The sequence below is a fragment of the Pseudopodoces humilis genome, chromosome 5 (genome assembly GCF_049639895.1).
Source record: "Pseudopodoces humilis isolate 2021_Gansu_Grassland_sample_001 chromosome 5, ASM4963989v1, whole genome shotgun sequence".
Lineage (NCBI taxonomy): Eukaryota > Metazoa > Chordata > Aves > Passeriformes > Paridae > Pseudopodoces > Pseudopodoces humilis.
Genome location: NC_142204.1, coordinates 43,403,934 through 43,428,896, shown reverse-complemented (window position 1 = coordinate 43,428,896; position 24,963 = coordinate 43,403,934). Strand labels below are relative to the sequence as shown.

The 24,963-nt window shown below is 41.8% G+C and overlaps 1 protein-coding gene across 3 annotated transcripts in view; it reads right to left on the bottom strand.

The window, feature by feature from the left end:
• Positions 1-734: 734 nt before the first annotated feature.
• Positions 735-24,963, bottom strand: part of SLC38A1 (solute carrier family 38 member 1) — a 42,063-nt gene continuing 17,834 nt past the window's right edge. For 2 of the 3 annotated variants that reach the window (XM_014248998.2, XM_014248999.2), the window contains exons 5-16: positions 20,257-20,330; positions 18,545-18,637; positions 18,155-18,236; positions 16,920-17,002; positions 15,959-16,017; positions 15,152-15,271; positions 12,885-12,964; positions 12,033-12,133; positions 8,789-8,907; positions 8,101-8,242; positions 7,894-7,991; positions 735-6,827 (exon numbers count right to left, since the gene is read on the bottom strand). In XM_014248998.2, the coding sequence (XP_014104473.1) occupies positions 6,726-6,827; positions 7,894-7,991; positions 8,101-8,242; positions 8,789-8,907; positions 12,033-12,133; positions 12,885-12,964; positions 15,152-15,271; positions 15,959-16,017; positions 16,920-17,002; positions 18,155-18,236; positions 18,545-18,637; positions 20,257-20,330 (1,153 nt within the window). In that variant the 3' untranslated portion in view covers positions 735-6,725. The remainder of the gene's footprint in view (positions 6,828-7,893; positions 7,992-8,100; positions 8,243-8,788; positions 8,908-12,032; positions 12,134-12,884; positions 12,965-15,151; positions 15,272-15,958; positions 16,018-16,919; positions 17,003-18,154; positions 18,237-18,544; positions 18,638-20,256; positions 20,331-24,963) is intronic. The other variant, XR_001331232.2, reaches the window with a different exon arrangement.

Here is a 24,963-nt window from a genome sequence, read left to right as displayed (position 1 = left end):
AAGAGGCCTTTTTGTCGGTGGTCACTGTAATCTGAGCACTAGTAAAATCAGTGATCAAAGGTAAAAAGGTTAGCATTTTCCGGACCATTTAAAGCTTTGACAGAGGTACTTTGGCAGAAACAGCTGCCTAAAACATTACTGTCTTTGGGTATCCTCCTCATACATCTGCTAATGGCTTCTGCTTCCATAGCTGAGAAAAGTCTGGCAGGGGTTTACTCACTTCAGGCATCAGTGTGACATCTTTAATCAAACCCAACTTAAAGCAGCCCTTAACAGCAAGTTAAATTGCCTGATTTGACCTTGAAACAGACTGGCAAGCACTCAGCCTTCAAGGAGCAGGCAGAAACAAGTACTGACCTTGAGGAATGCTATCATCTTCAGCAGCCACAGGCTGTGGTAACCACCTGCTCCAGCTTCACATCCCTCTAAAACTGCATCAGAAACTTCATGTTTCTTAATGTACCATGGCCTTTTGTTGATGCTTTGCTCTATATACTGCACCAAATCTAATGCAGTTGGCTTTGCAAGAGCTGCATGCCCTACAAGTTCAGTGAAAATACTTGAATAAAGAGCAAGAGAGCATTTGCTGTTCAAGCCCTTAAAATGATACATCATCATCCCTTTGGAAGAATGAGTATGGCCCCAGCATTAATTTAGATCACAATTTTAATGTTTAAAAACTAAGAGGTAACAGAGAGATCATAGAACTTGATACATTTTATTTACACATAGAAACTGAAAAACTGTTGTTTATTTGGATATGAGCAGCACAAAGTTAACAGGTGATGTTAACAGGAGCAAAATATTACCGATGACTCACTTCAACAATCTATTAGCGATGAGCTTGTATCAAGCATACATCATTCAAACAACATTGCTTATACTGGATCTGTGAGCCTTAGCATATGCTGGGACACTAAAAACAAGTTTCTATAAACAATGTAAAGTTCAAGTCTAGTGGAAAAATACCTTTACAGTTTATATTTTGTTGGCTATAACACTGAAAACAAAACATACACTGATACTAATTTGAAAAGCTCTGTAGAACTGATTGTATATAGGGCTCTTTCCCCTCAAATTTGTGCTCATGATAGAAGCAAATGTTATTTCAAGTTTCATTTTCATCCAAGCCCATAAAGTAAACATGGAAAAAACCCCACAATTATTTTTAGATGCATTTCTTAACCTCCATTTTTCAGCAGTCCTGAAAAAACATTTCCATGTTTCACAAGGGAGAAAGTCTGTGCAAGGCCTCTGATGGATTCAGTCTCAAGACATACTCAGCCCTCCTTTCCCATCACCCTCACCCCTGGACATGCAGCTATCCAGCTGCCTGTTCACAGGGTGGGGTGTGCAAGCAGTCCCTGGCCAGGGAGGCTCTTGGCAGCATCTGGTGCCAGTGTTTTGGTCGCATGAGAGCAGCAGGGTCTGAGGCAGAGCAGCCACAAGACTCTGCAGGAAGGGAGAGGGCTGGAAATGGCACCAATTGCTCTGGTTGCTGCCGACCCCTGGCTTGTCATACTTTTTTTTTCTGAACTACAGGCATTCCTGATGGCTGAAAATGGAAATGCAGAAGCTCCACCCTGACTTCTGTTTGTACTAGATTGGTAAATATATGCCTGGGCACAACACAGCATAGTGCTAAGTCAAATTGCTGGCTGCAGCTTGCCGTGATTTCTTCCATAAAGCCTTTTCAGCACTTTACTACCAACTGACTCCAGCTGAGGAGGTAAGAGGTATCTGGGTACCAAAGGGGCCCTTTAATAAGGGAGATATTTTACCCAACAGGAAGACTGGCAGACTTGCTGTTGAGAAAACAGGGAGTCATGCACTGGAATTAATCCTAGCAACTCAACTGGACCTTTTATTTATCTTTTTACTTTAAGGATGTAATTATAATTTCAAGTTTAGGATTTAACTTGTGAACTTTAGGGAGAAAGAAAAAGATATACATTTTGCTAAGAAGCTAAAGTATTTGTATTTCTGTTAAAATTATTCTTAATATGCAGAGCCTATCTCAACACTTCTATTCATAGGGGATAAACAACTGCAAAAATATACAGCATCCTATTTATTTACAATATATATGTACATAAAAATGAAATTTCCTACAATACAACACAACTGCATAGATTTGTCTTCAGAAACATAGGTATGTGTACAATTTGTGAAATTCTAGACTTTCCAGCCCTGTACCTTTTATTAATTCATTATCTTTTTTTTTTTTTTCACAGTTTGTTACAGAAATCCTTACATTAGATACAAATAAAACATTCTTTGCTGTACGTTATAGGAAATAAGGATTTTCTGACGCCAAGGGCTCTGGGGATTTGTTTATCAAAGCACCGTGGCGCCAGCTGATAAAGCCATCTCATGGAGCTGCTGATGGAGCTGAGTACATTCTGTGGTGCCTTTCTCCTACAGGCACTGGGGTGGGGCAGTAGGACTGGAGGTGGGACACCACCACATGAAAAGTTTTGTTTTGACCAAGGTGCTCTTTAGCCTTAATGTAAGGTTCAAGCAAAGAAATGTATAAATTTAAAGATAAGCTAGACATACCATTAATTGTTACTGTTTAATACTCAATACCAGAGAGCTGTGTTGCGCTTATGCATTGTAAGGCAGATGTACAGACAAAACCCACACATCATCCAACCCACACTTCCATGTGTGACCTATTACAGGTGGAGCACAGGCTTTGGGTTCATATGTGGCTGAGAAGAGCAGCCCTCGGAGTGGATGAGTGACCCCATCCCTAACCTCGCAGGATGATACCAGCCGCTGTGCCCTAGGCTTGCACATGTGCCAGGCACCACTTGGTCCATGTCAGCTCTACAAAAGCTCTGTGCTGGTGCACAGTTCTGGCATTGGCCCTCTGACCAAGAGCAAGCATCACCTAGAGAGGTCACTGCCCCGAGATACTGTTCCCAAATAACAATTTACTGTGTTTTACTACCTAGGCATGTTTGCCATTGTACAGAGAAGGGCAGCTGTATTACGGTTGCTTTAAGCCCATAACTATTTTCTTTGCAATGTGCTGTGGACTAGGAGAGGCAGCAAGGCTGTCTTAAGTGTAGGATTAACTCTTACAATCTTATTAGTAATCCCTGCTTCTAATTAGTCCTTCCTTGTCCCTCACCACTTGATTGTTGCTACTACACAAATGAGAATTTTAAAGTTTTTTGTTGCAGTTATTAGGAGCAATTTTGCATCCAGTCTATGACACTTGCAGTGCTCACAATAGTGATAAACTCTCTATGAAAAGAAAGCATGCTATCACCTACTAAGTAGATATGGTACTCTGGATCCTATTAATTTTACAACAGAGAAACTCCTACAGCATTTCACTGTGCTCTTAAAATCCTAACTAAAATGTGGGACTCATACAATCGTGGCTACAGGCTCACTATTCCAAATGAACTGAATAACAGCAGTACATGTTACAGATAACCTCATACAAATATTGTCATCCATCACTGATGTTGACAGTTACAGCAGGGTCTATTGCATTCTGTTAAGAATGTATAAACCTGATGAGAAAACAAAAAGCACGTTATTTCACGTTCATTACCACAGACATCAATAAACACATGATTCCTTTCCATAAATATCTATAAATATGATGCCAGTAAACCAGTCTAAGCAAAATTCCCTCTTTTTTTTTTTTATTTTTTTTTAATTTTTTTTTCCAAGAGACCCAGAAATACAGTCTGTTTAAAGACTTCATATTTTGGGTATCTATTTTTCAGTATATAAGACATGCTTTGGTGATTCAGTACCTTGGGTAATTTCAGTTCTATGCACACTCAGCTCATCCTCCCAAATTATTCAGTAAAACTCCAGTATACAAATAAACTGGGGAAAAGGAGAAGGCAGAATAGCAAAGAGGAGAGAGAAGAGTAGTGATGGAGATTTAGGAAGATGAACAATCAGTGACCCAACAGCCCTTCAAGTCGAAGGAAGTTGGGTGCCAAAACTCAATGGTTCATATTTCAAACAGCAGACTACAGACTATTTGTGGGAGGGAGGAAGGAGTAGGAAGATGTCACACATGTGAACTTGCTGGAACCCTGTACAGCAGATCAGACCTCTAGCTCATACCTGGATACTTGAAAATCATTCCCAGGATCTTGTCTCTCACAACCCCCCAATGCAGAGAGCTGTGCTGCTCATTAATCAGTAGTAGAAGAAAGATAAAGGGGTTGGAAAGCAGGAGAGCCTGGTAGCATCTTAAGGATAACACTGCACAGCATTCTCAGGTCTGACTTAAGTTTTTAGGATAAGATCCAGAGAGATTATAAGGCACCTCAAAAACTGAAATGCACCCTCAGCAAGCTGAGTCAGAAAACAGAGTGAGATGCTGGGCTTCTGCTGCAGTAACCAGAGGGTTGGGTGCCTGCAAAAGGAAAACCACAAATTTACATCCAAAGTTGAGAAGATGCCTGGAATGAGGTGGAAAGAGATACAAACAAAGCACAGGCTCTTCTTCCCAGGGCTTGCCTAACATCTTGTAGGTTATGGTATGGACTTCTCTATGAATAAGGGCAGGGGTCAGTCCCATAAGGGGACAGCGCAGAGAGAACCAGTGACCCGTATCATCACAGGCAAGGGTCTGAGACCAGCCACAGGAAACTTAGTACAGGGGTCCCAGGTAGCTCAGCGGTTTGCATGTTAAAGGCTGGGCTAGGGGTGCTTGGAAGAAAGAATTATGCACCAGAGACCTTTCTGGGAGAAGGTTTCCAGTTTTGTTCTTGGTGTTGGGCTACTCCAAGTACTTGGGCAGCCTGTGGAATCTACTCTGCCTTATTTCTGGATCACAGTGAAGTATAGTCCGAGGCAAGCACCTCACTGCCTATGCTAAGGTACAGATCTGGAAGTCTGGGCTTAGTAGGCTCAGTTTCTGCAGCATGAACAATATGCATCTCAATGCCCAAATTCCTAGGAAGGCCTGTAACTAACCTCTCTGGATGTTATCTTTAGAAACCAACTTTCAGGGTCCTGAGATGTGTTCTGTGATCTCAACTCTCAGTGACTTCAAGCCATTTAGGACAAGGCAATGGCAACTGAGGCAATTCAGTAGTGCACAGAAATCCCAAGATCCCAAATACTCTATCCCTAGCCTTAAAAAGATCAAGTTGCAATGACAGGTTCCTCACAGCTGATGATGGTCTGCTTCCACAGTTACAGAGGGATTGTCAGTGAACCAGCTACTGAGAACAAGAGGGTCATTGCATACTGACAGGTATGGCTCAAGCATATCAAGGGCATCACAGACCTTGGGCATGAGCAGGGCTTCCTTTAGCCATCATGTCTTTCAGTGGGAGCCACGTTCATATTCTGAGACACTTTTTAGCTCACATGGTGAATGACACAAAGTGAACACATTTACACTGTTGGCAGTGCACTAATAGAAGATGTCTGCTCAGGACGGTGAATGATCACCTGCTTAGCTTTTGAGTCTCTACAAGTGGTTCTCTACACCAGCTATAAGGCATTAGGCAAATGCTTATTCTGTGGGCAACTGTTGCAAGTTACAGTATTTCTGCTAGTAGTAATTGAATATCTTCTAATTGTAATGGAGAACCAATGAAAAATGTAAATAAAATTTTGTAAATATAAAAAGTATTTCTGTTAATTTAAAGAAATGTTGCAGATTTCAATTTCATTAGAAATCTAGTAGTTTGGCAGAGTGAGTCAAATCCTGCTCCCACTGCTGTCAAAGACCCCACTGACTTCAGTGGGAGGAGGGTAAGACACAAGAGAGGAACCAGTCCCTACAAGGTATGGAAAAGGCATGAGGTATGAGTAAATGCGTAGGTTTTGATAAAACTGGAGCTTGGTATTTTTTTTCTGAGAGCAATGGGCATTACTAAACAGTTTAATGATGAAGAGAATGCAGACTTCTTATGGAAATCTCCAAATGTCTGCTTCTCTTCAGACTTATGTACTCATGGTTTGGGGTCAACTTCTGGTCAACCTCCAACTCAAGTGTGCCAGAGGAATGGTGGATCTCCTGCTCCCTGCTCCACATCACAAAAACACACACACAGACACACACAGTCTGTTCCCCAGAGCCATGAATGGGCCAAGCCCTGGGGCCGGTTCATCCCCCAAAACATCAGAGAGAAGCACCGGATTTAGGACCTACGCTTACACAGGGCTCAGCTACGCTCTCGTGGTGCTTTTCATGCCTGTATCCAGAATACTACACTTAACCCAGTGAGGCAAATGGTGCCTGAAACAGCAACAGAACAAACAAACAAACCAACAACCAGATGCATACAATTAGAGAGCAGAGTTTTGGCTAAAAGATGGGGGAAAGATGTGAATGGACAACACTCCAGTTGGAATTGATAGCAACAGGCGCTGCTGCCCTAAAGGAGCAGAGCTTGTGGCTGGAGGGATAAGGATAATAATGGAACAACGCAATTCATGGGTGGAAGAGGGGAAAATAGTTGTGATGAATTTCTATGAGCAATAACCTATATAATCTCATGGACAATTAACACAGACTTTTTGCTGATCAGAGAGTGATATGCCTGTTGGAAGAATGGGTCGGTTTTCTGCAAGAAAATACTCCCATGACAGTATTTTCAGTACTGGATAATCATTATTTGGATTTGATTTGAGTAAACTCACAAAAGGTGGAATAGACAACAGAACGGATGGTTGCGATTTTGGTGTGTAGCAGACAGGGGTGTCTTCTTTCAAGAGGGAGGTGAACTTCAGTGGCCTTCAGCACTGCCCCCTGATTGTACCCAGTCATAGATGACCAAGGGAATGCTCACTAGGGAAAACAATACCCCCAGTGCCAAGAAAAGAGAAGCCTGAAACAAATAAAAAAGGAGAGAAGATTAACAAATAAAAAGAAAAGGCAATTAATTCAAGTATGTTAACTTCTCTTAAGGAGAGGTACAAGGGGATGTATCGAAGTTATCAGCTAAAATGAGCTAGCAGTTCTGGTAAAGACGAGATCCACAGATAATTCAACAGATTAGCGTCTGTTTATAATTATAATTGTAATAATTACTTGCTGAACACCAAACTAATTTTTTTTTCTCCTTTCAATTCACTTCCAAACAGTGATCATCCCTAAAGAGGATTAAGTGAGTCTGTTTTTAGGACTGATAAGCTCTGAGCTTTCCAAAGCCTCACAGAAATCAGTGTATTCTTCCCATTGGATATGCGTCCATCAAAGTTCAGTCCTTTTGTCATGGGATCTGTGGATGCAGCCAAAGTGAAACATGTTTTCTACCTCTTTGCTCAGAGAAGAAAGGTCTGACTGTACAATGCTTCCAGTGCATGCCTAGTTAGACTGGGAATACAGAGGAGTGTTGCATCTTTTCAGCTGCAGCACTCTCTGGGGCTCACAGGAAATCTTTCCAAGGTCCATTCCTATCTGCTCATGCATGCCAAATGGCTAACACATCACTTTAGCTGGCTGCTTCATGTGGAACCACCCTAAGTCTGACACAGGTCCATTAAAACCTTGAGGAATACTGCAAATGGAGCACTTTGCATGCTTTCTGGATCAACACACAGAAGCAGAGAGAGCTTGCTGTTCTGAAAGGCTTGTTGAAGTGGGCTGGAGGGCTTCCTGCACCCTGCTGACCGATGCTGCTGCTTGCCAGCCAAGGAAGTACCTCATCCCACAGAGCAGGGCCTCCCCAAAACACAAGATGCCGTGCATGGCATGGCCCCTCCACCTCCACCAGGGGACTCCCAGGGCAAGCAAAGGAGAAGGGCGAGCACAGCTGCCAGCTGACTGAATCACAGAGGGAATGTAATGTGAAGGAGTGCACACATACATTCAGACTAGGTCTGCTTTGCACCTAGCACATTAAAGAGAATGACAAGATGGAAGTGTTGCATTGATGGGAATGGAATGCATACCCAAATCCTTTGAGTCAACTTTGATCCATCCTGCTGTGTAATTTTTAAATACAACGATGAAGGAAGAATGAAAATCAGCATATTGGCAGAAGTGACCCCTGCAAAATTCAAACGAATGAGTTTTGTTAACTGTCAGCAACAGCTAATTATTACATTGCTGATTAGCAACTGTTTTTTTATTAGTAGTACAAAACCAGGATACTCTACCTACAACTCCAAAGATATCTTTCATGGATGGGATAAAAATGACTAACAGGTTGATGATAACCAAAAGAACAAAAGTAACCAAAACATGACGGCATAAGTCAAATTTTGTTTTTCTGGCCATCTCGAATAATGATGAACGCACCTGTAGGGGGAGAGAGAGAGAAAAAGTTTCTTGTCAAGAATAGTCTATGAGCCAATTCAAGGCTTCCCATGTTTATTTTAACTGGTTCTTCTTGTGACAAGTGCTGCATAGATCTGTCAGAAATTTCGAGTTGCCTGAAGTAATGTCCTTTGAAATACTCCTTAAAATTAATTTGTTATTTCAGAACTGTAAGTACACATGCATGTGCAGTAGGATATTCCTCTGTTTTTAACGTGCCTTTTTGAATCCTTCTACACTTAAAAAGAAGCTTCACCTCCGAGCCTGCTCCAGTAAAATAATGTAAGAGATGACCCTTGTAGATTCAATTTAAAACAGGTTTAAGACCAAAAGTGATTTATTTATTTACTGCATAGAGAACTTTTCCAGAAGTTACTGGAAGTTTGGCATGAGAAAAGACTAATCCAAGCTCAAGCTCTTTTTGTAGCTGCAACATTGTAGTCTCAGCCACCACTGGACCGTGGTTTGAAGAAATGTGCTGTGTACAGCTGTTGCCAACTTCCAAACCAAGCAGACTTTTTTACTTACAGTGAAAAACAGCACTGGCACGGTGAGTATCACTGCCACAATCACAGCCAAGCGCACAGTCAAGATGAGTATGTCATCTTTGCTCTGGTATTTGTGAAGCAGATCTGACTGCACATTTTCTATGGAAAAGACAGTAAGGTAAGTGTTCTGGCAAAAAGGTAATAGGTCCACAAAAATCATTGCTTAACAACAGCCTTCTTGAACAACAAGTGATTTATCTGTAAACAAAAGAGTGTGGAATGAAACATCCTTGAGTTAAAACAGCACTTTGAACAAAATCCCAATGATCCCATTACTCCAGATTAATCCTTTGGAGGCCTGATTTAGGAATGCATCTTAATTCATGACAGCACATGCCTAAGTCTAAGGTAATTTTCACTGTAGAAAAGACAACAGTGAGACATACACAAAAGCTTGCTTACATATATACATATATACAAAAATAGGTAAAGTGAAATAATCTATTTTTAATTGGTTCTGTGGACTTTTTTTTAAGTTTCAAATTGTATTAAAATAAACACATGCACTGCAATGGCTGAACTTAATATAAACTGCAAGGTCTTGGGCTAAATTGGTCTAAACAGCAAATAAACTTCCAGCAAAAAGCAGTGCCCCTGTTCTCAACTGAGAACAAAGCCTATCTTGGGTTAGCTCTCAGCAGGACGCTCTGACATTTGCACTCAAATCCTTCAGCAGCTCCTCTGAGGGCTGCCAGCAGAGCCTGCAGCTCAGCTCCACGCTGGCCAGCAGCCCCAGCAGCCAAGACAAAACACAGGGGGTGCTTAACGGGGAGGCGCTGGCAACATTTTAATACAACCTCCTGCAAAACGTTTCCTTGAAGCTGTGATAAATAGTGCAGAGCAGGTCTGCGTGTACTAACCAGCAGGAAAACCAAGTTGCTGAGGGACCTATGTGTTTGCTTTGTAATTTTTAAATATCCAGGAGCAATAACCTAAAGGGGTGGCTGTTAAGCATGCCACCAAACACGCTTGCTGCCCCTTTTTAGGTCCATATTTTGTTTCTGCCTGCTAATCTTAGAAAGCTGGTGGTAAAACGTAACAGCTGTTAAAGGGAACTCAGTGGCCACATCTAATTTACCATCTCTGGCACTTGGTAAAACCTCACCTATTCCTGGAGGCAGAGGGATCTGTCCTGTGGCAAAATGCCTACATTCCCCCCAGGGCACCCGTCTGGGTAGAGACCACAGGTCAACACCACCTATGCAGTGCCTGAATCCCCACCAGGAGAAAGAAAACACTCTCCCACCTCCCTGCAGATCAGGAGTGGGGTTTTCAAGCCGGGCACATGCACAGCTTTCTGCAACACAGAGCTTACTCTGCTCCTGCAAGCACAGACTGCAACTTCTGTACCGCTCACGGGCTGCAGCCAGGTAGGAAGTGAAGGGCAAGGCTTACAGTTGAAGGTCTGTTTTCCTTTCAGCTAGATACACCACAGAGCCCAACCACACTGTGACCTTTTAGGGGAAGAAAAACACCTCTTTTCTGTAATTCTGCAATGTAAATATAGTCATCACTGCAACACTTTTGAGAACACAGCAAACAGACAAGTACTATTGGTGTAAAGAAGAAATGGTCACAATAAAAATACTGTTCTTACCCAGGTAAGGGTAGAGAAGAGGTTATAACACTGTAAGTGAACATATGAAATGTAAGGTCTTTTCAGTCTCAGGGGGCAGAAGGAAGGAATTTTATGGAGGAATTCTATATTCCCTCCATGTCTTTTTTGCAGCCTGTCACTGCACTGACACTGCAGAAGCCCCAGCAGAGCTCACCACAGCTTCCACCTGTGAGCTCTCAGTGCTGGAGAGCAGGGATGCCTAATGTGGGGAGAGGCACACAAGACACCCCAGGGATTCCTCCACCATTCCCCCTCAGGAGGGCCAGAAGGACGCAGCCCCTACCTCCTCCATGGACTCCAGACCCTCGTCCTTGAGGGATGTGGGAGATTCCCAGAGAGGAGCGCCACAGATCTGCCTCCTCAGATCCCTGGGCCAATCACATCAGAATCTCCTCCCTGCCAAAGTGAAGGGGTCCATGCTGATTTACACCCACTTGCTCCCTGGGGCTGCTAATTTGATGCGTCTCTACGAAAATGTGTTAGATGGGAGCAGCTGGATGAAAGCGGCTGATGCTGTTGTCACTTGCAGCCTATTTGTGGGTTTATTGGGAAAATTAGAAAAGATGACCTCAAGTTACTTCAACACATACTCATATACTCAAGGCCTCAGAATGAGAGTCTCAGAAATCAAATATGAGATAGGTACACCTTTGAAAAACAAAAGCCACATTTCATATTTTTTTCTCTTGCAATTGGTGGCTCACAAGGGACAGTATCATGAATGAGGAGGTTGTAACAAAAATGCCACTTGGAATAGGGTGGTGAAGACTGATGGGTGACTCTCAGGCAAAAGGCAAACATCAGCTTTGTCACCTGTCTTGTAACCTCTTAACAGTCCATGGAAAAAGACACTACTTTTCAACATCCTCATGACATCGGAACATGAGAATTCCATGGGCAACGTTCCTGCAAGTTCCCGGGCAACATTTCATATTTTATCCTACTTTACTTAACAATTGTGCCTACAGGGCATACATATTGTATCCTTTAGCGGTACAAAATAATTTGTTTGTTAAGTGAATTGATATGCAAGGAAAAAGAGAGGGTGGGAGTCTCAAACACTGAGATAATCATCCTTGGTGGCTGAGCTGGGACAACACTCAAAGCTTCCTTGCCTTCACTGACTGTTTAACCAAGACCTAAAGAGGTCAGCTCTAAGGGAAAACATTTGGTCTGTTGCCTCTGTGATGGAAATGTCACTAAGAAAGTGAAAAAGCTGTGATGGCCGATTTCCTAGGACCTGCTCTCAAATCTATCTCAATTTTTGCAAATATGCATGCTTCAGCCATTACCAATGCACACATCATTCAGGTGAGGACCTTGGAACAAAATCTTAGTGGGGCCCAGCTAATCCCCAGTTCTGTAAAACAAATCTTTCCCTCATATTTTGAAAATGCCTTTTGCAAATAATACTTTCACTTGTTCTTTTCATCCACAGGGGAAAAAGAGGAAAGGCTTTATACCTTCAACATGAGAAATTTAAGGAAAATTATTTGGAAAAGTATTTTAATATAAGTGGATGGGACTTTCCTTTCCAGCTGGGATACACTATTGATTTTACACGTATCCCCTTTCTACTCTGATCAGTAAAGAACTGCATACTTACCGTAGAAAGTCAAATAGCCAAATATGGCAGTCATAAAGTACATCAGAAACATGGCAAAAAATGAGATATTTGAAACCAACTGCATTTTTTTCTGTGAACGGCTGGAGAAAGAACAAGAAAAGAACACATAAGAATGGTTGGGCTGGATTTTTCCATAGCTGTTTCAAAATGTATTAGGTGTTTGCATAAGCATAGTAATTCTGGGGAGACTCATGAATGCATTTTCATTTAAAACAGAAATTCACTGACAGCTGCACAAGGAAGAAAAGGACTGGGGAAAAGGACCCTAGTTGGGGCTTAAGTGAAAAAATAGTGGGTGTGACCTGTGGGTCTGCTCCATGTCTGTACCTGCTTAAACAGTGAAGCCGTGTGGAGAGAGGATGACCCTGAAAACACTTTGGTAATTAAATTAAAAGGTGAAAATGAAGGAAGGATAAAATTATACAGAGAGAAAAAAAAACCCAAAAATGTTCTGAATGACTGCAGAGAAATTTTTGTGTGCCCATGGGTAGAAAATACTGCACTAATGCTGTGGAACACACACCTCTCCTATGCCAAATATCAACCAGCAGAACTTGGCTCTCCCCAGGCTGCTGTGTACTTCCAGGGAAAACTCCCAGGTATTGCATTATCCTCCACCTCCCTCACCCCTGCCCCAGGGGCACAGCAAAATCTGGGAGGCCAGATTTCCTAGCTGACAGCCATGCTTGTTGAGTGTTACTAAAGCGCACCTCCGAGTGGCACAAATGATTCAGAGCACCTCTGTGCTAACATTTTCCATGTAAAATGGTTCCAAACAATAAACTGGAAAAAAAAAAAGAAAAAGAAAAGAAAAAAAAAAGAAAGGCTTACTCTTTAAGTTCGCTGTAAATCGGGAGGACTGATGGGTGGCACACAAACGCAAAAGCAATGGTGGGCAAAGCGTACACGGTCTGTTCAGAGAGAATTTCAGAAAATGAGTTAAGAAGAATTATTTCCCCCAGTGGTGTGAAGAAATGTTCCATGTTCAACTACCTCAGCTCCCAGCTCGCTGGACTCTTCAACCGAACATTGAGAGCCTTTCTGAGAAGGCAGAAGACCTGTCAATTAGCATGTATTTAATGAAATGTTGAAAACAGCGTGCTTTCAACAGGAGGACAAAGTCTTTGTGTTGGTGGCATGAGTGCAGCACTGACTGTGCTCACAGAGCACACGCTGCTGCTGGCTTTGCCCCCTGGGATGGGCTTGCCTTCCCAGCTACTGCCCCGTTACTAGCACAGTGTCACGCGTGAAAGGGACGCATGGTGGGTCACCGCTACGCTACCCTGCCTTGCCATGGAGAGGGGTGCGCACCCATGGTGCTAAGGCTGAAGTCCTGAAGAGGAAGCCCGTATCCAGACTGTAAGAAAAGAGAACAGGAATGCAGAACTTACAAATAAATGGATATTACAAGGTACCAGACTGAATCCCTTAATTTCCCAGGCCAACAGAAGGACTAGGAGGGCTGTGGATGGAGCATACTTCTTCTTGGGAAAAAGACCATTATGTCACCAGAAAGTGGAAGAGGCCTCCAAGTGGGACCTCAGCCCCTTCTCCACTAAGAACTTGAGTGGGTTTCAATCCTCAGCCAAACTTCAAAAATGGTATCAGTGCCCATGCACTTCTATTCTCCTGAGAGAACAGGTATGAGCAGAGGTCACAGGAAATTATATATAGGTCCTCCTCAAAGGACATGAGTCCATTCTACATACAGCTCTCTCCTGCCCTCTGAGATCTGCTTGTGCTGGTCACAGGCATCCCTTTCCCATACAAGACATCCTATGGTGCACCCCAGGCCTGACAGATTCACTAAATGTGCTGGTTGCTCTCCAGAGGTCCCTCCTTGCCAGGTCTTTGCCACCTCTCCCTCACTCACAGCACAGTACTATTGTGGTGTCTCCATCAGCAGGGATATTCAGAAGCTGCCTGGACATGGGGCTGGGTGACACTGCCTCAGCACAGGAGTTTAACTAGGTGACCTCCAGGTCTCTGCCAGCCTCGGATATCCCTCTGTTCTGTGAAACTGTACTGTCTCTCACACACCGAAGTTGCTAAAGTGACTGGCAAATTGTTGGCCCAGAGGGCAAACCTCTGAAGTTCAGCTCCGGTGTGCCTAATTCAGACGGACCAATCCTTCTGAGGTGCCTCCATTGGCTCTGAGGCAAATGCTGATTCTGCATAAGACTACTACCCTTCAATGCTTTCTGAAATATACCTACACCTAAGCTGCCATGGCACAACAAGTTAACTAATTCTTGGTCCATCATGCTGGATCTGGGGTGATGGTTACCCCCAACCAAAGAAAAGTGCTTTGCTTGGCTTCTTCAACTGAAGCTGGTGGGTTAAATTTAAAAAAAAAACCAACTTTTTGCACACCTCTGCTATAAATGTACATTCCCTATGAATGTGACTAAGGCCCTGAGGACCACGCACTGATGGATAAGGTGCTGTTTCACTGGGAGCACTGCCTCCCAGCACAGCTGACAGGAGCCATTCTCCTGCTCCCACAGTTAGACAGCTGCCCTCTCACATTCTCTTAGACCAACTTTTCTGCAGCTGTGTGGTGAAGGAGGGAACCATCCAGCTGGAAGGCAGCCAAATTTTTGCTGGATTATCTTTCAGCCATATCCTTTCCACAATCCAGTTCACCGCATGGCTACAGAAACATATACCCTGTTACAAAGAAGTGATTTGTGCATAGAAGAACAGAGATTATGGGCTTTGGATGCAGGTGTGGCCTACTCAGCCTCTACTGAGCAACAGCCTAAAGGCACAGTTACAGCATGGACAGTAAGCAGCAGTGGAAAGGAAAAATCTCCTAAGGAAAAAAATCTCCTAAGGAAAGCAGTTATTGTCCAGTGGTAGCTTGGGCTCATATCCTTAACACCTCTACTACCAGGGCAGGACAAGACTGCAAGGACGCACATTCACCATGGCATCTCTCTAAGACTGGGCAAGGAGATCTGTTGTGCATTTACCACTGGATCACAAGGGGAACCATGAAGAATCAGGCTCTTTGTGGTGCTGATCAGAATAAGAACATGGGGTTTAGGTGCATATATTATGTGAATTAAAAGTAAGTATTATAAAAAGAAACATACCTTGGAATTAAAGATAACATACTTTGGCTTACACGTATGTTCTGAGCTATTTGATAGGATAGATGATGTTGCATTTAGCCCTTGTCCATCACAGGGAATTTGAAACTTCTTGTAAATAACCTAGAATAAGAGCAGAAGATAGCTAATTGCTAAAATAATAATAAAAAGACAATTCAAATTAAAACATCAGTGGAATTGTGGGCATCCTGGCCTGTATCAGCTAGTGTGGCCAGCAGGACTAGGGAAGTGATCATTTCCCAGTATGCAGCACTGGTGAGGCTTTCCCTTGAGTGCTGTGTCCAGTTCTGGGCTCCTCACTACAAGAAGGATACTGAGGTGCTGGAGCGAGCCCAGAGAAGGGCAACAGAGATGGTGAAGGGTCCAGAGTGAGTCATAAGAGAAGCTGCTGAGGAAGCTGGGGATGTTTAGCCTGGAGGGCTGAGCAGGGACCTTATCACTCTTGGCTGTAGCCAGGTGGAGGTCAGCCTCTTCTTCCACGTAACAAGGGACAGGACAAGAGGAAATGACCTTAAGTTGCACCAGGGGGCATTCAAACTGGACATTAGGAATTTTTTTTTCATGGAAACAGTTGTAAAGCATTGGAAAGACGAGGGACTTGGTGGAGTCACTATCCCTATAAGTGTTCAAAAAACACACAAGTGGATGTTTCACTTGAGGACATAGTTCAATGGCGAACAAGGTGCTGGGTTGATAGCTGGACTTGATGGTCTTAAAGATCTTTTTCCACCTTTAACAATTCTATGATGCTAAGTGACTCATCCAATAAAAAAGGCAAGTTGAACTTACCACTACCAGGAAAAATACCATGCAGCTTAATGAAAATCCACTGGTATAGCCAAGGTATCCTGAAAGAAATGAAGTCTCATACAGAGTAATTTTATTAGTCTTATCTTGGTTTTTACTGCTTTTTGCTTCTTCATAAGAAGTTCAAGTGTATTACACATTTAATATGTGTAATTGTGAATTTCTGGGCAGGACAAAAGCATGTCCTGCTGGTTTGGGAGTCTCCCAAAGTCTTTCAAGTCTTTCGGGCAAGCCTAAGTCTTGCTCTGATCTGTTGTGACATACTCAGGGTCACATTTACATCGGTTTAACTAACTTTACTTTTAAAAGAGGCTGTGATAACTGAGAAAAACATGAAAGTGTGCAATTGCAGTGTGAATGTAACCCAGGTTCCCTGAGTCACGTCAGCTGAGTTTGGGTTTTTGTCTCAAAAGGAAGATCCCAAATGGACTTTGGTGCCAAATGTTGTAACCAGCAAGGTTTTAAAAAAATACACTGTGTACCTACTGGCATCTCAGTGGATTCAAACACATCTGAAAATGCAAATCTCTGTTCATATCTTACTTCAAAGTCCAATACTTCCAATTAACCTCACCAGTAGAAACGTTGATGCTGATAGAAAAGTAACATTTTTTGTAATCTCACCATTTGTGAAGTTGCTTTTATGGGCCACACATAAAATTGAATTATCTTATGAAATGAAGACTCTCTTAACTATAATTTTTAAAATCAATTTGTACAATTGTATGGATAAAACTGGTTTATATGAGCTCAATCATTGTGATAATTTAGGCCTACTTGTTTCAAAATGCTCAGAACACAGACAATTTCTGGATCAGGGAGACGGCTTAGATAACAATGACAGCATATTTTTATTATTATAATTGAATTGCCAGTTTGGTCATCCGTGGCACAATGTCTAGGTTCCTTTTTTTTGATACTCATGATGGCATTTTCATCTTACCTAAGTTCTTCAAGAGACATAAAGGGAGGATTATACAAAACGTCACTGTGACAACAAGAATTCGCCCATCCACATACCACTCCCTGTATAAAACATTCCAAAAAAACATACCATTAGCACATCTTAAACATTTTCTGGTTATCCTCACTCAGTCATCCTCTTTGATTGCTATACTTACAGAACAATCTTTGGTCTCCTTACCCTACAAGCTCCTACAAAAGGAGAGAAGGGACCACATCTTGGCTTTGTAGACTCATTAAGTACTCATGGCACTGCTCTGACTCAGGGCAGACTTCTAAGAGTAACCGAAGTATTACCCTGCCATGGAGATCAGTGCGTGGGTCTGAGAGGCAGAACCACCTCTGTAACCTGCTATAAGCCACCCTGCCAGGATGAGGAAAGATCACACAAAGGGCCATAGAGCACAGTGGGGCTGGGGGGCCACCATGAGTCATTTGCCAAACCACCCAGGCACGCGACCAGAGCAGCAAACCAGGCTCCAGCAGGCTGGCATGCACTAACTAGCCCAAGTCTGCATCTCCTCTACCAAAGTGCTTTGCACTCTACTGCAAATAAAGAAAGAGGAGAAGGGGCAGTGTTAGTGATGCTCTGTATGACCGATTTCCATTGCTTGGTCCAGTATAGTAGGAAAGCCTGAAGAATGGAATCTCTACCACCTTCTCCTACACTGCAGCACACCATATATTCCAGTGCAAGGGGTTTTTACTAGTATACAGAAATGCAACCCCTCTACTAAAGTAGCTGGTAAATGCCAAGTAGTGATAAGGGCTAGAAATCTTAGTATTATATTCTGCAGTTGTCATATGCTAGTATCAAAGAATTTCACTCTGTGGACATTGTTTCAGGGGCAAAATCATGTAAGAGGCTGAGAACCCAGGGAAACACACAGTATCTTTAACTTGCATTGTCCCCATTATTTCAAGTGTTGCCTAACACTGTAAAATATTGGATTCTATGACGAGTTTTGTATATAACAGAATTCTTCATGAAAAGCTGGTGTGCAAAAAGGGCAACAAAAGCCTTCATTTTCTATCCATCTTCTCCTTCCCAAATTTGTCTTGTGTTTTATTAACCTCCTGAGATATCCCTGTGAAAATCTACTTTGACAAACCTAAAGGGTATCCAATATTTCAGACCTTTTGTAAAGATATGTTTAAACTTTACTATACAATGTTAAATTCTACAGTCTAAGTACCAGAACTAATTCAACTTACGAAAAAGTTTCTTCTTTTCCCATTAGAAACTTTATGGCAGAAGGCAGCTCATTTTTGACTATGAAGAGATAGCTCAACATTGCTGGAGGAAGAAGAAAATAATTTTAGAAAACAGGTAAAATATTCTGTGGAACAAGTGCTGAGAAGCATCCTTAACCTTTCCTACATCCGTGTCTGATGATAGAAGACCCCAAACTATGACTGATTGTAAATTACTGATCAGTAATGCAGTATTTTTAAAGGGCTGCATGCAAAATGATAACCTCAACTATACTGAGGAGCATGAAGATCCCTGGATATCATGGAGAGAAGGAACCTGACTCATCTGTAGCTGTAAAATTATTGAGATATTCCTGGGCTTTGTTTTTCAATATTTCTTATTTCCTTTACCTCCAACATTCTGAAGAGATGTAGATCCAAAGACAATCATTTTCCCTGGGGTACCAAAGACCTGCTCACCAAGCTTTTCATACACCATGCAGCCTGCATGAGAAGAAGAGGAGAAAGGTAACAAACACACTACTGAAAGCTGTTGAGTCGAAGCACTTATATTTCCTTTTCAGCCAAGCACCTATTTATGCAGCCAAACCTGCCCTTTGCAAGTAGGAAGCTCTCTTGTAATTTCTAGGGCTGAAAATGATGTAGGAATGTTTTCTTGACTTCTATAAATGTTACTGTTGACTACCAGTCAGTCACTTCTGAAATGGAAGCTCTTAATGAGATTATTACACTCCTTTAATGAGTCCGTCTATACCCCAAGTGACATGTTAAGTTCTGGTATCCTCATCCCAGTATATTAAGTTTTGCACCTGCAATGAGAGAAATGTAGAAAGGCTCCTCTCCAGAAAAAAAAGGGCACAGCAGGATCCACAAGTCATCCCTGGCAGCGCAGACACACACTACTGCCATTCTGCAGTTCTGCTTGCCTTGACTGAATGATCAAATGAGGACAACCACTGGTTTAGAGTATCATTTATGGCTTCTAATGACGAAGCCTTAACCTGTGAATTCTCAGTGTCGTATGTTTTTGGCAAAGCAGGCAAAGGTGTAAACTGTAACTAAAATTTCTTTTCAAATATCTTTCAAGCTTGTGAAATTCCTCTATTAATTGGTTTGTGTTTATGTTAAATGTTTTGGGTTTTTTTCCTTGGCGGTGATGTAGGCTGATAAAAACGATTGGGCATTGTGAAAATGGTGAGATCCATAGGAACAGAAAGAGAAATATTGCAGACGCTACACTAGACAGATGATTTTTAAAATGTATCCCATTAACTGGTTTTCTCTATATTACCTTACAGCTGACATTTCTGCTTTGGAATTTGTGTAAAAAGTAAGTTTGAGCTTAAACGTACCAGCAACATAGAAATCAGGACTTAGATTTTGGGAAGTAATGGGGCACAAATGTATCCATATTAAGCCACCTGTAGCTAGTTTAAATAGGCAGTTACTGACATTATACATGCTGTAACAGTGATCATGTGTGTCCAAATTGCATATTTAAATATTACAGTATTTTTGTGCACAGATTATTTTTAAAATATGGATTTAGACATTGTTAACAAGGAGAGAGGCTTCTTGAACTGCAGGCAACTTCTAATTTCTGAGTTTAGATAGTGCATCTGTGTTACAGTTACACTTCTCTCTGTGAAGGAACTGTTCCCTTTTATTTTATTCTAAGAAAACTCCACCACAAAGATTATCAGGAGTTTCACACTAACCACTGTATTTCCAGTGTATACAAACTGTATTTCCAGGTAAGCTTCACCATAGGCAAAGATTCATTACATTTCATTTGCAATTTGATTTGTAATGCAAATAAACTGTATGAGCTGTTCCTCTTGGCTCACTGAAGATATAATTTCTGGGCAGCAGCATTCATTCTTTGTCATAAGTTTTTCTCTTTACAGTGATGTTGTTCTCCATTGCCGTGCCATAAGTTCTGTAAATTCTTGTTAATTCTAGTCTTCTGACCCAAAGTGTATCAGGCCTTCCTATTGTGTCAGCAAAGTGACAGAAACTTACACAAAGCACCTGGCCTCATCTGAACAGTTGTCACCTCTTGATTTTTACATTCTACTGAATAGGGGAACATAATAAATTACCTGTTTCCTTTGAACACACCAACAGGAGATGTATTGAATAAATAGAAAGCAGTGTGACTGAAACCAAAAGCAGCCTAAAAAAGAATGGAAAATAAAGTTTACCATACGAGATGAGGTCTGACATTGTAATATTTAATTCAGGTCATGTTTCTATTGACTCTGAGAGAATTTTTTATTCTTCTGACAATGCAAAAAGGCCTAAAATACATGTAATTCACGTCCTGCTTGCAGTTCCATCATGGAGGTAGAAAACTCTGTGTGTAGAGGGATACAACCAGATAAAACTTAGCAGAGCTGCAGAGCACAGCCTCTTAATGAGTTACACCTCCTCATATTGAAAAAAGCAAGAATAAAGATGTTTTATCAGATAGGAGTGAAGATTTATCAGAGCACAGACAAGCCAGATATGTCACTCAAAATCCATTCTAAGGGTTTTTTTCTTCTGGAAGCAGAGTGAAAATTTAAAGGAGAGTCCTGTATTTAAGGACTTCCATACAGAATGGAAGCCTCTATTCCCAGGACATGTTTCATATGCTACCAAAGCCCAAATGGCTTTTTATATGCCTCACAGTTCCCAGTGAGGAGGATGTGGGGGAGTTAAGGCTTGACTGTCTTCCCTTGGGAATAAAGGCTGCAGCCAAAGGCTTGCATTTTGTCCAGGTAGGATTTGTGTTCCCTCACTGATGTCAGTCCTGATCTGACATGATCCATAATTTAACTTCACACAGAAGAATTGCAGAAAGTAATGACCTTGTAGGGAACTTGCAATGTGTAGTGTATTGTAATGTGTAGGGAACTTGCTGGCACAAAGGATAATTAGTCAGTGCCGGGGGCCAAGTGCATAAAAACACATTTTCTCATTGCTCAATGTCTTTAATCCAAGCACCATGTGTGCCTTCCTCTCCAACACTCTGACATACAAAGACCTGATGATGTTTTCATGATGTGTGCGAAGAGCATTCAGACAATCTGCTGGCAATTCCTCCCTTTATTATGACAGCTACCCTCCGGACACCAAGAAAAACAAGGCTAAAATTCAAGAGAAAACAAACTGCTGCCATAGATGGATTTTCATAGGAATACACAGAAAGAACAGAATGAGAAGCCTCCTCCCCCCACCTTTTTATTAGTTTAGACTGGAAATACTTTAATGTCAAATAATGACTGACTAGTTTCTTGGGGCCAGAGGAGCAGGAAGAAACATAAAGAGGTGACAGGAGGAACTGTCCTTTCGCCAGCAAAGAATGACAGCTGACAACAACACACTCTTTGTACAGCCCTAAGGGTGTTTCTCCTTGAGAAGGTGGAGAAGGGAAGGAAGCCTGCACTGGCTTAGGTCATTCTGGTCCATTTTTTATGGATTTGCTAAGCCCTGCTCCTACCCATGTTCCCTGCCGAGCCATTCCGCCCCTGTCTGCCTACAGACACGGCACTCAGCCCCAGTGCTCAGCTGCTGGGGCTGACTCATTTCCAGCCCCAAATGGCTACAACTCTGCATGCCAGCATCCAGTCTGTCTTAATATTAAAAGCTTCTGTTTTACAGGCACTGAGCTCATGGAGCCTTTGCAGTGGTAAAAATAACACTCCCAAGCAGCCAGGTATTTATCTGATCTGTTGTCCTTAGCTCCCCATAGAGTTCCTACAGACATTTGGCATTTTCATTAGCACTGTATGAAAAACTTGTTTGTGCTAGGACTGTGGTATGGACAAGAGTATTCGTGCCAGAACCACCCCTTGGAAAGGAATGAAAATGTCCATGCCACTCGCTCTGCACAAATTCAAAACAGAGGCAGGGGAGCTTGCACTGCAGTCCCAAAAGCACTCCCCTACTTTTTATTATGTCTGCTTTCAAAGAAGGGCTGGTAGCTACGGTAGCCAACAGCAGATGCAAAAGTTACCTTCTACCAAAAGAATAAACAGTTCAGGCCAGGGGACTGATACAGTGTTGGGAAGAACAAAGTGCTTCTGTGATGTCAGCGCTGTCTTCTCCCAGATACCACATTTACCAGAAAAACTGAAACCTGTGCTGTCCCTTCCCCTCTGAGAAGTCCCAGGCTTTGGGGCCAGAAGACCTTTGAGGCTTAAGCAGTGACAAGATTATCTCACTGAGCAGTTCTGAACCCTCAAAAGGTGCAGAGGATGGAAGAGCGCAGCATTTGCTTTCATACAGCCTCCCTCGTGGGCTGATCTGCCAGCCTGCCCTAAAACACTGCAGGAATTATACTGAGGCTTCCTGACCCCTTCCAGACACACCCAGCAAAAGTGGCTGCAGTGTGAAACTTCATCTCTAATCTCATACTATTCCCAATCTAATAAGGCCCTCTGCCTCAGCAAGGTTTTTCAGATCACATGCAGAGCTGGATTAAATGCAGGTTGAAAACACCTTGTGCTTGGCCAGCTCATATTTCTCTGCAACAGGATCCATCACTTTGGTCCCTGGTCTCCAAGATGAAACCACAAGCAGCAACAACTGCTCCTGCTGTCCCCAGGTAATCCAGCTCATCTCTAACCTCCCAAACTTTTTGTGTTACCCTTCTACAGCAAAGTTTTCTCTCCTTTTGCACACTGGAAATGATGCTCTCATTTGATCTAGGCTGTAGTTATCAGTAACACTGGGATTAAGTTCCTCTGAGTTCCTACTCTCAGTAATTTTGCCTAGAAAGTATATTGCTTTGTTATGGCACTGTTAAGCAAATAAACTGTGTCATTGCCATGTTTATTTTGTACATCTTATGCTTAGGATATCGGATCTGAATTGATCCAGACGCTCATGGCATTGCACACTTCACACTGCAGGAGCCCAGAAATTGTGGGAGTGGAAATCAGGCTGGGTCTGCTTTGTAAGTGCTGAAAATGCTCCCTTAATTTTTCTGCATCTGCAGAATTTTCAGGGATGGTGCATGCCAACACTGGATAAAGCAACTAGAACCTTTCCAAAATTGTGCTACTCAAAAGCAGTAAATTTAAGATCTTTCTCATGTGCAAAAAGTAGTGAAAGTATTGTTAGGACTCTGATCACCTACAAAGCAAAATTATCTACCTGTGACAGTGACAGCAGAACTATACATTTATGGGAAAAATTAACTGAATTAATTTGTATTAATTTAAAATTAACTGAATTAATTTGAGTGTAAGAAAGAGTCTATCACTAATGGACTAGGTTTAATGCTGGAATTATGGCATGAGAGCAGAACACTTAAAGCAGTTCAACTTTCAAGCATTAACTGCAGACACCACCTTAGGATCCTGCATCTCCAGGCTACAAAGAGGAAAGCTCTACTAGCCTGCTCAGTTAGGTCCTGCTAAATTACTTCCTCTGATCTCAGCTGGCTGGTCAATCTCAAGGCCAACAGATCTAAAGGCATTATAAAGCTAACAAAAACCATTATCCACTTTTAAATACACACAGTTGATTCTACTGCAAACAATGCTGTCATTTTCTGTGTGAGATCTCCACATTCATGTTTGGCAGTTTTTTGTACAATGTGTACAAATCTACAGATCTAGTACATTCACTACTCTGGTTGAGCTCAGTCACCAACACACCTTGCTAGAAGTTTCTCAGGTATTCACATCACCTGTCTGATCTACATCACTTAAACTGCACTTGTACATCCTTTAGAACAAACACATGTCACTTAACTCTCAAAAAAAGTGCTAAAAGAATGAGAAGGGGACGAGATTATAAAAACTAAATCAATAAGGGGAAATTGAGGCTGCTCCTTTGCTGAGAGCCTATTATCACAGAAGAGGTGACAAGGCTGAAAAGACATAAATGCTTTTTCTCTCCTTACAGTGATGCCTTTTCAGGACTACCTAAAAACAGAGGCCTAAGGCATCAACAGCAGTTATTGCAACCACCAGCTGTACTCTCTGAGATGGAGCATGGAATATTATATACAGGTTAGAGTACTGGGTAAAAAAAGCAGCAAAAGTAAAATAAACTCTGCTAACGGAAGATGTAAATTACAGTCCAGCCTAGCTTAGTGACAACACAATAATGAGACGTTCTACGGTCTTAAAGTGAATGGATTAGCTCCTTTGATTACTCCTAGATTTTACCCAACCACGGCAAATTCTAAGCTAGCAGCATGGACCTAGCTATCCTGGCACAAAACTCCAGAGCAGATGGCTATATGTACCACTTTGGCCATCTACTCTGCTTTATACAGGGCTCAAATTAAGTATTTCCCAAAATCCTAAGAAATGACAAAAGTTCTGTATTTTTAGATTTGACATTCAAGAAATGACATCTCTTTAGAGCAATCTGTAAACTCAATAACTATGTTGAATAGTTCTCAACTGTTGTAAATTATTGTATTTCTTCCCTCAATGAACATTTATTATTGAAATCTGCACACAATTCCCAACTGATTTCCTAACAATCACTTTTCAAAATGAAATGTCTCATACTGAGATCCAGAATAAAACTGTCTTAGTCATTCAATGGCACTGTTTCATTTTTAAACTATTAAATTCTCCTTTATAAAAAGCCTCTTTTTTTTTTCTTTTTTTTTTTTTTTATCTGAAGTTAGGTAGTCTACCTTAGTTCTTTTCTATACTAAAATCTTGGCTATATTTATGTTTGCTTTCAAGGACTCTCACTGAAGAAACTGTGGGAGTGAGATGAAAATATTATATACAACATATAAAGGAATATAAATATTCTTGGTTTAAAAAAAAGTGGTTTTTGTACCATGCCTTGAA